The 15,029-nt window shown below is 32.1% G+C and overlaps 1 protein-coding gene across 2 annotated transcripts in view; it reads left to right on the top strand.

Moving 5' to 3' along the window:
* MICU3 (mitochondrial calcium uptake family member 3) overlaps positions 1-15,029 on the top strand; it is a 102,717-nt gene that overhangs the window by 72,220 nt on the left and 15,468 nt on the right. For both annotated transcript variants that reach the window (XM_041752497.1, XM_041752496.1), the window contains one exon: positions 9,222-9,317. In XM_041752497.1, the coding sequence (XP_041608431.1) occupies positions 9,222-9,317 (96 nt within the window). The remainder of the gene's footprint in view (positions 1-9,221; positions 9,318-15,029) is intronic.

Below are 15,029 nucleotides of genomic sequence, written 5' to 3'. Positions count from 1 at the left end.
AGAGTTAAGTACAAATTATGGAGCAGATTCTCAGGCTTTGCTCCTGCAGAACACAGGTATTTTCAGATCTAGATCTTTCCATCAGATATAGTCTTTTCTCAATTCTAATAAAGAGAATATTAATAGATAGACTTTTCTTAGTCATCAGTATTTCTGCAAAATTTTTCTAAAATTTTTGATTACTGGATACTGCCTGTGGTATATACAGAAGTCTGGTATGATACCTGATATGTTTAATATATCAGTGTATCATGTTATTTCGCAAAGAGGATTATGATTTTCAGACTCTTCTTTTCTTGAAAAAGTTGAGAGTTCCTGCAAATGATCTTCCGGATATACTTATGCTAAGGTTTCTTCTTCTTTCCTTCTTCCTGGAAAGTCAGAGCTTGTTGGTTAGCCCAGCTACTAAACAACTGAGAATAGGCCATAGCCCCTTTTGTATGTAAATGTGCACAGTTCATTTAATTTCCCCAGGATCCTTAAGTCACTTAGAAGGATCTTTCAAATTATAGAAACTCCCTCTGAGAGAAGCCCTTGAATTCAGGTTTACTGATTCAGTGTCCTGCTGAAAGTGTTATAGTGTCCAACTCTACAAGCAGGTATGCTGTCTCCTATGTTGGAGAGTTAATCAAAATTCCAAACAATAAAATAAACTCTGTCCTAGATTTGAACATACATTGGAGAATGATTCAGCAAAAAATAAACCCAAGTTATCTTGCTTCAGCCACAAGGAATGGACCTAGAACATGTTGGAGAATAAGCCAAGTCCATGAGATCCTTATGACTGAAACATAATTGATACCTTACAATTACTTTGAACTTTTACAGCAAAATTCACTACTGTTTTCCATTAGATAAAGTCTGCCATTTTCTTAAAGATTTTAATGTTCCTCTATTAATCATTGCAAAAATTTGTAAGAATGTATAAAATGAAAATCTGATTATAATGCCGTATGCCCTCCAACACTTAATAAATGTTAATAATACTTGTGAGTTTATTACTTAATCTTCTAATCTCGTGTGTCATTGCATGACCCTTTTTTCCAACTGGCATTTTATATTTTTCCTTTAAATGCAAATAATTTTCATATAGATGATTATGCAGTTATTAAACATATACATTCCAGAGTATTATTGTTAAAAGGAAACAGGTACTAACATAGCTCTAGTTTAATTTACATATACAAATTGCAGTCACTCAGACAGTAAGAGAATAATATTAAGCAGATTTAAATTGCCTATTTCAATTATATTATTTGCTTATTTAATAGGAAAGTAAATATATGATTTTACATTTTATTGTGGTAATGTTTGTTTATTTTTATTATTTAACTGAAGACATCATTTTTCCATCTAAGAATATAAAACACATATTTTAAGGGGATATAACTTGATGTCATTTTAAATGACACCATCTTATTATTAAATGGATTACATGACTTTTCAACTCCCTTAGGGTTTACTTGGTTATATATACTGACTTTTTTTTTCCTCTAATAGAATGATTTTTTGTTCAGAAGGGGATGATTATTTAAAAAAATTTAAAAATGGAAGCACCAAGGGAAACTTGTTTAAAATTAGAAAAAAATTTAGTTGGCCCCAAAATTTATATGAAATACCATGATATCCATATTGCACAAATATATTAGTACAATGTTCTATATTAACTGGTAGTTATGTGCTGGTTTCCAAAATTGTAGATCAACTGTAGTGTCAAAGTATCTAATGCGAGTACAGATCCTGGAGCTGAATATAACCTAAGATTCTACTGTTAGGAAGAAGTTTCCTGAATGAAGTTCATTCAGGAAAGGTAGGGACCCTCCTGACTTTGACTATAGAGAGGTTCTGTGGCCTCTGCAATAGCCTGTTAGAAAATTTAATCACTCTTACAGGAGTTTCTGCCTGTATTATGTCAAATTATTTCTTGGTAGAGTGTAAGGTTGAACATTCTCCTTCATATCTATGAAGATAGTTACCTTATAGCCTTTTCTGTTGCAAACAACCGTGATTCTTCCCATATTTCTCATATTCAACTTTTGATTATCTTGCCACAGCAATGAAAATAAGTATAAAAAATTCAAAAGAATAAATAGTGCAGAGTCAAGTACATTTTACTTTGAAATGCCCCATATGATTTCTTTAAGTTTTTTAAAGATTATTCTAATTACCCTAATTCTGTTGTAATCAGAAAACATGCCAATTTTTATACAGTTTTCAACATGTGTTGAGACATGTTTTATGGACTAAAACAATGTCTGTGTTTGAAAAGAATGTGTATTCTCCAACTGGGGGTATAGGGTTATATTGTTAAGACCAAACATGTTAATACAGGTTTTAAACCTGTATCATTAATGTTTTTGTCAGCTTGATCTGTTAATTAGTATGTTAAAGTATACATTACAATGATAGACTTGTTAATTTCTACTTAAAATTTTGTTATTTTAAATTTTTTATATATTTTGAAGTGTTGTTATTGCCTGATATAAGACAGATCTCTAGAAATGTTTTTTTTGCCTAAAAATCAATATAATTGTCAAAAAAATATATCAACTTTATTTTTATTAATATTTTGTATATTTCTATTTATTTTATTTTTTACTCTAATAATGATGAAACTTTCTCTTATTTTTAAAATACACTTTTTAGTTCAGAAATTTACTGCAAACAAAATATAAATATAAAATAAAGAATAATAAAAGCTTAATCCTCATATATATCAATAAATAAAACATTGCCATGTCCCCAAATGCCCCTTCATAGGTCTTTCTAGTCATAATCCCTCCTTCTCCTCCAAAAAGATAACCACAATCATTACTTTTATATAAATCACTTTTTTGCTTTGCTTTGGGGTTTCACCACCTACTTAATGCATCCTCCACAATATTAGTTTTACCCATTTTTGTGCTTCATACAAATGGAATAATATTATATGAATTTTTCTGTTCTTGCTTCTTTGACACAACCATCAGGATTGTCAGTTTCATATGCACTGTTGTATCAAATCCTAGTTCACTTAATTTTTTTACTGTAACAGCAGTTCTCAAGCATTCTGTTCTCTGGATCCCTTTACATTCTTGAAAAGTATAGAGGACCCAAAAGAGTTTTTATGTTGGTTGCATCTATATTTATCACATTAGAAATTAAAAGAGAAATTTAAAAGTATTTATTAATCTGTTTAGAAATAATAAATTCACAAGTTAGATATTTTTTATGAAAAATAAGTTTAAAAATGTAGTGAAGAAAATGGTATTTCACATTTTTTGCAAATCTCTATAATGTCTGGTTTAATAGAAGAGAGCTGTTTCTCATAGATGTTTCTGCATTCAACCTGTTGCAACTTGTTATTTTGGCAACAAATACTATCAGTTGTTGGCCTGAAGTGACAGGCTCACTTGGTTCATTTTCACAAAAATGCCTGTCAGCTACCAAAGTCTGAATAACTACAGTTTCTCTAGCCGTTGTTCTTGCAAGTAAAAATGACAGTTCATGAAATAAATGACTAGTTCATCCTGCAAAACAAACCCTTGCACTAATGTTTTTTTCTCAAGACAGCCATCATACTTCAGAAGATAGAAGTGCTTTATGTATGTTTCTAGTTTCATCACAATAAATATGAAAAATATGTGTGCTCAAAGGTTAATTTTAAAAATTGTAAGTTTTATTCTTTAGCAAGTACATTCTTAAGTGAATTTCTTTGATGTGAGTATATGGAACTGAAGAATGTAATGATTTACATAGAATGTAATGATTTGTCTTTGATGCCATTGCTGTCACTGTACTAAGGCACCAGCAGTTTCACCCACCACACCAGCAATCAACACAGTACCAGAGGCAAATAACGTCTTTATGATACTTCTAAAAAGAATCTTTTATATTTTGCCCAACCTTTTCAGTTATTGTCAGTGAGAAGGTCAGTGCTGTTTACTATCCTGTCATTAATAGAAGTCTGATCTATCTTTTCAGCCTCTCTCCTTATATCCAGATATGTCTTCTTTAAAGCATATAATCTGTGTATTTTATTGGTTCTTTTTTATATGGGATGATAATTTGTACTTTTTAATTTGACAAATCCAGTCAATTTACATTATTATGACTATTAATTTATTTGGATTTATTTTAGCCATTGTATATACTCTTCTTTCTTACCTTTCTTTTGAATTAACTAAGATTTATTTTTACTCTTTTCATTTTCCTATTAGTTTAGAAGACACTCATTATATTTCTATTTCTTGTATAGTTATTCTTGAAATTTTAATACTAAGTATACTTAAAATAATGAAGTCTCTCACTAGATAGGCTCTATCTTCACCTCTTCCTTAAAAATAGTCTTACAGTGCTTTGATGTCTTTCGTTCTCCTGGCAGGGATACTTGAGGTTATACAATATTTTTTTTTTTTAAATCTCAGAAACTAGATTTCTTAAATATATAGTATCAGTGTTAGTTTAGAATTACATATTTGCCATTTCTTAATCTCCTTTTTAATCTCATTCTCTCCTAATTTTTACAATATTAATCTCAGAACATATATCCTCAAGTGATATTATTTCTGGAAATACTTTATTTTGCCCTTATTTTTTCCCAGTTGTATTGAGATATAACTAACATATAATACTATATCAGTTTAAAGTGTACAACATAATTTGATATGTATATATATTAGAGAATGAGTACAACAGTAAGTTTAGTTGATCTCTGTCACTTCAGATAGTTACAAATTGTTTTTCTTCTGATGAACACTTTTAAGATCTACTCTCATAGCAACTTCCAATACATAGTACAATATCAACTGTAGTCACCATGCTGTACCTTACATCTCCAGGACTTACTTATCCTATAACTAGAAGTTGGTATCTTTTAACCATCTTCATCCACTCCTCTACCCCTCAACCTGCTTCTAGCAACTACCAATCTGTTCTGTTTCTGTGAATTCATTTTTTATCTTTATTTATCTGTGCCCTTATTTGGGAAGATAATTTTACTAGATATATTATTGTAGTTTGATATTTATTTTCAGCAAATTATATCATTCCAGTCTTCTGGCTTCTGTTATTGAAATTGAAAGGTAAGCTCTGAATCTAATTATTTTGTACTTAATCTTGTTTTTCTTTCTACCTACTTTTAAGATTCTGTTTCCTTTGATATTCTACAATTTTACTATAGTGTATCTGTCTTTTGGCCTTTATTTATCATGAAATTTATCAGGCTTCTCAAGTATGGGTATTGTTTTCTTTCATTAAGTCTTGGAAATTCATTGCCAATATCTCTCTGGATATAGTCTTTTTACCATTTTATCTGTTACTACTTTCTGGAACTTTCATAGACATTCATGTTGTCTTCTATGTCTCTTAACTTTTCTTTAATAATTTGCCATATTTTTATCGTCACATTGCATTTCTGTATAACTTATTCATATTACATTCGTGTTCACTAATTTTCTCTCTAGCTACATGTAATATAATACTAAGCTTCAGTGGTTCCATCTTTAATGTCCAGAGGTTTTATTTAGTTCTTTTTCTGATCAGCCAACTAATTTTTGGTAGTTTGTTTTTACTAAAAAATCCTTTCAAATACAGCTTCATATTCTTTAAGCTTATTAAACTTATTTTATATTCAATACCTAATAATTTCAATATCTGAAGTTGGCAGGTCTTCTATTTTTGTTTGTTTGTTTGTTTCTGTTGGTTCTCACTTATGGTGGTTTATGCTCTTCTGTGTTTAGTAATTTTGTATTTTGAGCATGTATTTGTTGGAATGTGTCTGTGGAGATTCATTACGACTGGGTTAAGGGTGTGTTTTTTTCCAGGAAGGGTGTGTGTGTGTGTGTGTGTGTTTCTGTGGAAAATTGCAGTTCTATGTAATTTGAAATTACAAGTCTCAGATTATAGTTTTCCAGGCCACAGTTGTCATAATGGCACAGATTATACAAATTTTTTTATTGTTTGTTTTTAATTTTTGTGTATGTGTTTTTTGAGCATCACTAATAGTAAAGACAGTTTACTCTCTTGATCTCTGGGCTTCTGTTTTGGTTTGTTTTCCAAGCCTGCCCAATCTCTGAGTATAATCTTTCCCAGATACTACTGTAAATAGGGTATTTACCTCTTCAGGGAGCCATTATTCTGCTTACCACAGTGATAATATTCCCTTCTTGAAATCAGTTTTCTTTTTTCCTAACTGTTTTCTCTTCCGTCTTTCCTATCTCTCTTCTTTTATTTCCTTTCTTCCTTCTTTCCTTCTGTTTTAGTCAATTCATGTTTTTATAATAAAAATACCATAAACTGAGTGGTTTATAAAGAATAAACATTTCTCATTGTTTTGGAAGGTGGGAAGTCCAAGATCGGGAACTGGCAGATGCAGTGTGGTGCGTGATAAGGATCTACTTCCTGGCTCATAAATGGCACTTTTTCCCCTATGTCCTTATGTGGTGGAAGAAGATAAGGGAACTCCCTTGGGCTTCTATAGGCACTAATCCCATTCATGAAGGCTCTGCCCCACCCCACCTTGACCTGATAATCCCCTCCCAAAGGCCCCACCTCCTAATACTATCACTTAGGGGTTTAGGATTTCAGCCTAGGAACTTTTCAGATCATACCTCCTTCTTTCCTTCTATCATTAATGTCATCATTAATTTCCTTCTATCATTAATGTCTTCAGTAGAATTCCTACTTTAGCTCAGCCAAAAAGGCATAGGGAATTCTTGACCAAAACTCTACTAATAACAGACTCTAAACCTAGGCAAAAAATGTGTCACACTTACAGAATACAGTACATTTGGGACATCATTTTGCCTGTGCCATTCATTTTTGAAATTCTTCTGAACTATCTATGTCTTCTTTTACCTCTTTTAATAAAAGTCTACAACGGACTTAACATTCTAGTAAGGAAGCCTAAAGTTCATGTAGTAATCAAAGACCCTGAGAAGAAGACTTAAGGAACTCTTTGCAAATTTTCCCATATTTACATATCAGAGCATCCTAATGTCTATTACATAACCATCACAATGCTCAGTTAGTTATATTTGGGCATCTCCCCTCTCAGTCTCTCCTTAGTCTGTAGGCAGATACTTTGGTTTTGTATCTGCTTTGCATTTCTTGCTATAAAATCTATTCTGATTCTCATTGCTACTTTAAGCTTATTTTAAATACTATATTTTTCTGATATTGAGCTTTTCCACTAGTTTTGCATGTTCTGAAAATTTACTCTCATCAGCTAAATCATTAAAAAATTAAATACTGGCTCCTGAACAGACACATTTATAGGAATCTATGACTATGCCAAGAAAATCACTGATACATTAGCTTTTTTTCCCCTTAATGCAAGAAATGACAATAGTTGCTGTGAGAATATTATTCCTTTTCTCAGAAACTCTAAAAGAGCATGGATAAAAAAACCATATATCAGCAGTTACAGCAATTCAGTTATATATTCTATCATAATTTAATCTTTGGACCTAAATATTGAGTGTGAAAGCTTTCGACAGAAGGGACTATTAAGCTGTTATGTTCTAAATAAGATTTTTTTAATTGAAAAAAGTAAATATACATTCTTAAAATATTTTAAAACAGAAAACAAAAAGAAAACATCTTAATCTCACCATTCAGAGATAATCATTATGTTCGAATATATTTACTTCTTTTCTATGCTCAGAAAGTGTATTTTTTTCTATAGAGATCCATATCAATATAGTTTGTCAAACTACTTTTACCCCTTAATATTTTGTAAACATCCTTCTGATGTCATCCATGTTGGTGTGTGTGCATATGGAAGTGTGTGTGTGAGTGGTGATGGTGACCAGGGTTGGAAGAAGGAAGGAGGCATTACTTTACAAAGTGAATCAGTTATTCCTGTTAACCTCCAAATAATAGTGTGGTCAGCCTGATTTTCTAGTCCGATAGGTTTAACAACCCCTTTCTTTATCATATACTAACCTTTTCAATTACAATAAAAAATGTATCCACATTGAAAAATATTGAGATAATATTTTCAGAATATTCAATCTAGCTAACATTTATTGAGGTTCTACCATATATTTATATAAAGAGATGAACTTTGTTCTGAATTCAGCTAATTTTACTTTGCTTATAACTCTTAAAATTTGTTTTGTTACTAGAGGGTGTGAAGAGTAGATTCTCTGACATATTGCTGCATTTACACTGATTGTAATAAATATGTCTACATTTATCTAAGTGGTTCCTGCAAAATAATACTTTATTATTAAGATTTTATTAAAATATGGGCAGTAGGCAGTGTTTTTCTAATTAATAATAATGAATTCAAGCTTAGCTTTTTGAAATAACTCCTAAACACATTATAGTTTTGTTAGTGGCACCAGACACTAAAATAAACACACAAAAATAAAAGTTATCTTCATCATCAGACACTCACTCCTATGTACATCATGCAGCATTTTCTTCTCACAAGAACCAGAATACTAAGCCTGAGACCCTGTGAAATCTTCCCTGATAAATCCTGACAGAAACTGCATTTAATTATCTTTACAGAGACCCAAGTTATGCTTGTACTTCTACATTTTCATATGAAGATTAGACTGCACATCTTAATCATGATTTCACCATCTTCAGATTAGCCAGTTCTGAGACAGAAGCTAGTGTTCTGTCCTTGCGATAGAGTAGAAAGTACCGTATCTACTCACAGTAGACAAACCTACCAAATTCCTGAGTAGCTTTAACTAGTTTAACCTAAACTGGCATATTTCTTTTTGACAAGTTTTAGATTGATTTGAATATTGTTTCTCTACATGTGAATGTGGTCATTTTTATTCTTTGATGCATCAACATGATATATACTAGGCAATAATAATTGATTTTTAAATTAAGCATAATTTTTATAGGTTGCTACAAGATTACCACGATACTCTCAGAATGAATTTACTTCACATAAGGTGTGAATAAAGTTTTTGTTTCACACTTTCTTAGAAGTTACCCATGTTTCAGTAGACAGCATGGGGAGGGCTGAGGAATGTGATTCTTTTTGACAAAGCCACATTGTATGTCCAACTAGTGCTTATATACCATTACACCTTTGAAAATACCCTGGGTTTACCAGCAGTGTAATATAATACTGTTGTGCGCAGCAGAAAACAAAACAGGTAAGCTAATGTGTTTTCTTTTCAAGGTTGGCTAGAAGAGACTTAAAGTGTATAAATTATCATTCTTTGTGACTATTCTTTAGATTTCAGATGTACTTCTTAAAACTTCTACAGGTACTTAAAACAGATGCTGAGGAACTTGTCTCCAGAAGCTATTGGGATACACTGAGACGTAATACAAGCCAAGCACTCTTTTCAGACCTCGCAGAGGTATAATTAAACCTCAACCAGGACCCTGTACTATTTGCCATTTTGTTAAACTAGTCTTCATTTAATTTTAGAGTTACAATGATGAAACCAAAAATAATTTTATATTTTCCTTTTTCTACAGTAAAGCAATAATTTCTATATGTAAATGGTATATTTGAATATGTCACCTGTGTTGGCAGGGGCTGCAAGATCACCTATAGTAGTCTATGCTAAGTCAACTTGCTTGTTGTAGAAAATGTGACTTTCCAACTTAATTAAAAAGAAATATTGTTATTTTTAACTTAAGGATCACTTTAGGAAATTTGAGAATACTATTTTATAGTTTCACTGAATCTTTTAACCTTATAATTTTGCATTGTTTCATGAAGTGTTGAAACTTTTAACTTAGTAAAAGACAACTAATGCTTTAGAGTTATGGTAGATTCAAACATTTAATTTCCTAATATTAGTTGTGTGTAGCTTACCAAGAGTGAGTAAGGGAGGTATGGTAGGAGCAGTCAATCAAGAAAGGGAGGATTATTTTAACTTGACATTGTTTTGGGTTGCCAGTGCATAGAAAATTAAAAACAGACTGACTGTTATTCATTATTATTTTGGAATTCCATAGGCATGCACCTTATTGCTGCACTCAGGTGGACTACTTCCACCACTCACTCATCATGCCACTGTTACTAGGGATTTGTCATTTTGTTTTGAGTTTATTTGTTGTTTTTTTTTAGGGATTTGTCATTGTAAAAGATGGACTATATGTCTTCTACATTAAACATGATTTCATATATCCTATTAAGAATTTATTAGAAATGACTATCAATCTTACCACAAAGAACTTTTCAGTAAATACTAAGATATATTTTTCATTCTTTGCATCTTTAAATCTGGCTTCTCCTTTCGTTTTCTGAAGTTTAACTTTTAAAAATTATGCCTAAAAATATCTAGAGAAGTAAACTGGAACCAGGTGTGACTTGTCTTATCTGTGTGTAGTGTTTCTCCAATTGGCATCTCTAGACTGGCACAGGTACTTGAAATGTTAATGTTGTCAGTTGTGCTCAATTTTTAAAATCCCAAAACAAATAAAGCATTTTGCCCTTTCTCTAATTTACCCCTGATATGTCAATATGATGTAATTATGATCAGTAATTAACCTTTTAAACTCACCTTTTGGGTTAGAACCAGTTTCTTTAGGCATAAAGTGGTAATAGATATTTCATGCAAGGTATTTCAGAAGTACTTAATTCTATAATCATTTATGCAGGCACATACTAGTCAGTGCCTACAAATAAGAGCAAATAGGGACATTGGCCCTAGAGTCCTAGAAACAAACTGGGTTTCTAGCTTCAAACTAACAGGCCTATCACTGCTCTCTCTCCCTCCTAGATTGTTCACCTTGGCCTCCAGCCTATCTGTAATCTAATTTAACTCTGCTCGAAATTCTCACAATTAGACACAATCCACTAATTCGATGTTGAATTTAATTCAAGTCTTGGAAGGTTTAGTATCAGAAGCCTAGTCAGTTCTTACAAACACTCAAAGATTATAAGGTAGGCATAAGACCTTTCAAAGATGTTTATCACTCTGTCAGAGGTATGCTGGAGCTGGCTTTTATGGCTCCTAGAGTTAATTCTGTACATGTCTTCCAACTCAACATCCATAATATCCTATTGGTACTTGAAAGTGGCTATGATAGAAGTATTAATACCATAGAAATTGGCAAACACTACAAATCAGGCTTTTGTTTTGTTTCCTAAAGAGCTAGTTTACTAGCATATCATGGGCTATAATCAATCCACACTATAATCCTAAATTACAAAATTAATTAATGAATTGATTCAAACATCATGAAAGTAAATCTGATAGAAGAAAGAAGAAAACAAAACTTACATTGTATTTTAAAGTAAAATAATTGGAGATTATCTCTTACTACCCTCCCACTTTAGAAAGGATAATTGAAAATTAACCGTAGTTGAGTTACAACTCATTGAAACTCCTTATAGGTTACTACTAATGCCACCATAACATTGAATTGCTTATAGTATAAGTATTTTCAGGATTCAAATTGGTTCAGAAGGAAAGCTTAGAAATCTATTTGATTTCCCTCCCCTTTGCCCTTAGATAGAGTTCAATAAAATTATTATCCCATTGTCATCAGTAAAAATAGGTTGAAAGATTATCTTAAAAATCTGTAATATTTTTACATACTTTTTAATTCCATGTAAATGTATTTGTCTATTTTATTTTTGATGAAATCATTTGACAACAAAGATAAGGGCCTTTCATGTAAATGGCCCATGGGATTTTTTTGTGGATTCTTCTTGCTTTGTTATGAAAACACCTGAATTCATTTTATTTTAACAATGGACACAAGAATCAAAGGGATAAAGTCTCTATTTTTGTCCCAACTCCCCTGTGATTTAAGTTATATAACACTGTTAGGATACTAAGGACACTGGTATGGTTTTCAATGACTCCCAATAGTGCTCTGTTTCATTGAATGGGGAGAGAAAAGTTTTCACCATTTCCATTTTCTAATTTTTTTTTTCTAATGTCAAACTGTTACTTATGCCTCTGTGGGTCTGGATTATCTGGATAAGTGCAACCTAAGTCTAATAAGATTTTGATGATGAAAGACTGTAAACGAAGATCTGCTCTGCTCAGTGGGCATGAGAAAAGCTGAAAGAATGAGGTCATTATGGAAAACCTGTATAAAACAAAGCCATCTCATTTCACTGTGTTAGATTTTGAGGTAAAGGACATCACTGCACTAAAGGAAAACATTTCATAATTGTTACCTGAGTTCACTAATTTTGGGTGTTCCTGTGACCTCTTATTTGAAGGCATTTTTTTGTCAGATCTATATAACACATGTGTAGTTTCAGTTAACAAAAAAGAAGTAAGAAAAAAAAAAAAAAAAAGAAGTAAGAATGTGCCATGTAAAACTTTTTTCCACTAAGCTTCAACATTATTTTCTTTTCTGTCTTGTCAAGTCCTTTTTCAACTGAAATATATTGATTTGGCAAAAATAATAATAATATTTGTTGAGCATGTACAATATGCCAATTAGTGGTAAATGATTTAGATGTGTTACCAGATCCTCACAACAACACTTTAAGGTAGGTACTGTTGTTATTCTTGAGGGTAATAATATCCTCAGAGAGATTAACTTCCCTGAGGTCACTTCATTAATAAGGAAAAAAGTCAGGATTCAAAGGCAGAATCCTTGACTGGCTTTGAGCTCATCATCTTAATATGCTCACCACACCAGTGTTTATTCGTGAAGTAAGCAACTTTTCTAAAACACCATGGCCTCTCTTCTGATTTACCTTATCTCTCCCCCACATTCCACCCCTCCAGCTTCTAGATAGATACCCCAGTTCCTTTTTTTTTTTATTATTTTATTATTTATGATAGTCAGAGAGAGAGAGAGAGGCAGAGACATAGGCAGAGGGAGAAGCAGGCTCCATGCACCGGGAGCCCGACGTGGGATTCGATCCCGGGTCTCCAGGATCGCGCCCTGGGCCAAAGGCAGGCGCTAAACTGCTGTGCCACCCAGGGATCCCGATACCCCAGTTCCTAATGTTGATTTCTGATTCAATGGAACCTCCAGAGCTCTTGTGCTCCATTAGGCATGCCTTCTCAAATATTTTCTTCCCAAACTTACTTAAGCTTGTTCCATGGATAATAATGGACTAGGCTTGATTATATACAATCACAAAAGACTGTTTATAGATCTCTCTTTTCTCCCAAAGGTCTTAATGCTTTATTCCAAAGCATCTTATACTGCCCATATTAACATTTATATGCTTCATTTAAACTCATAGTCTAATTTTATCCTCAAAACCATGATCATAGATAGTTTTATGCCTATTTTACTGATAAGGAAACTAAAGATTATGAACTCAGGCATTCTGATTTTAAATCCTCTTCTTATAGCAGTCTGATTCCTCAACCTAAAGCTATTGTGAAAGTAATAGTGTCTTTTGAGCACTACTCAAAATTATCCTAGTCTGTTGTCATATATAGAATACTGAAAGGTTGGCACCACTAATATTCCTCAATATCCATTATAAACTTGTTTAGGAGGCATATTTAAAAGATAGTATGTGACACCTGGCTTCCAGGTTGTGTTACTTTCTCCCTTGCAATCAGATCTTTGAAGAAGTTAGATATATTACAGGGGAGGAAGTGTATACACACACAAACACATTTATATATATGAAAAATACTTGGGACCTGTCAACAAACTAAACTAAATAGAAATCTTTCAACCCAATTATAAGAAGGTTATATGCTAGAGATTACTTAGGAAAATCCAAGCTAAACAAACATAAATAAGACTACACAATTTACTAAAGAGCTTCAACAATTTTAGATAATTTAAAGTAGAAGATAACCTACATGTTGGAGGTTTTAAGAGAGGCCTAAGTAATCAAAGTAGCAAAGGGACCACTTAAGAAAAACAAGGATTAAAAGAAGGCATGTAGGAGGGAAAAAGCCCAATCACAAAATGTCTTTATGATGCCAAATTAGTCATTAGAAGTTAATAATATTTGGTCTAGGGAGAAGGAAATACAGATCCAACAAATGTAATGAAGGACAGAATAGCTATCTTTATGAAAGATTGGGAAGAGAGCTATAAGAAATCAAAAGATTACCAAGAGTACTAGTGTGAAATGGGTAAGATGAAGACTTTTTGTCAGAGATCATAGAACACAACTTACCCTTTGTAGAGAAATAAATACTTTTTACTTCTGTTTTCTGTGAAACAGAATACTGTCCAAGAAGTAACATTTCAGGTATGTACCTTTGAATGGACATTTACAGCTAATTTTTTAATACAGAAAATGCTAGTTATTATTAAGCCTCTTATTTTTCTTATATTTCCCAGGATAATGTATGGGGGAGAGTTATAATCATTTGAATTTTATTTTTATATCATTTTATTTATTAAATTTATTAAAATTTATTAATTTTATTTTATATCATTTTATTTTATTTTTGTACCTGAGTTTATAAGATAGATATGAGTTAATGACCAAGTGAGGAAGGAAGGAAAAAAGAGTAAGGAATGGAAGAGGAGGGAGGAAAAAGAAAGGCAAATCTATAAAGCCACATTAAAGGAAAGAAGGACTACTTTCATAGGCCATTAAACTTTATAAGGACTAGAATTAAATGATTTTAAGAATACACTTGTTGGAACCTCTGGAAGTCCTCTGAAATTAATCTTATCCATTCAAAAAATAATGTAAGACTTTTAAGGAGTTTCTCAAAATACAGTATCTTCTGTTTAAAGTATCATAAATATGGAATACAATAGAAAAGCATCATGCTCAAAGGAAACTATTTTGTGCAGCTTAAGACCATTCTTTTGTCAGCCCTGTATATTCCATACATCTGAAGAATTTGCCTCTTTTGAACATCCTTTAAAAAAATTGATTTTTTAGGTTGATTAGGAAAATCTGAACTAAATGACTTAAATGAAGATAAAACATTTAGATGATTACTAAAAGATTTTAATTATTTTAGATAATTTAAAACATATCTTTTTTTTTTTTTTTTTTTAAATTCATGAGACAACAGAGAGAGAGGCAGAGACACAGGCAGAAGCAGGCTCCCTGCAGGGATCCCGACGTGGGCCTTGATCCAGTGTCTCCAGGATCACACCCTGGGCTAAACCGCTGAGTCACCCAGGGATCCCACACACAGATATCCTATATA

The sequence above is a fragment of the Vulpes lagopus genome, chromosome 4, assembly GCF_018345385.1.
Source record: "Vulpes lagopus strain Blue_001 chromosome 4, ASM1834538v1, whole genome shotgun sequence".
NCBI lineage: Eukaryota > Metazoa > Chordata > Mammalia > Carnivora > Canidae > Vulpes > Vulpes lagopus.
Note: the sequence above shows the minus strand (reverse complement) of the source record. Positions and strands in the feature narration are given on the sequence as shown.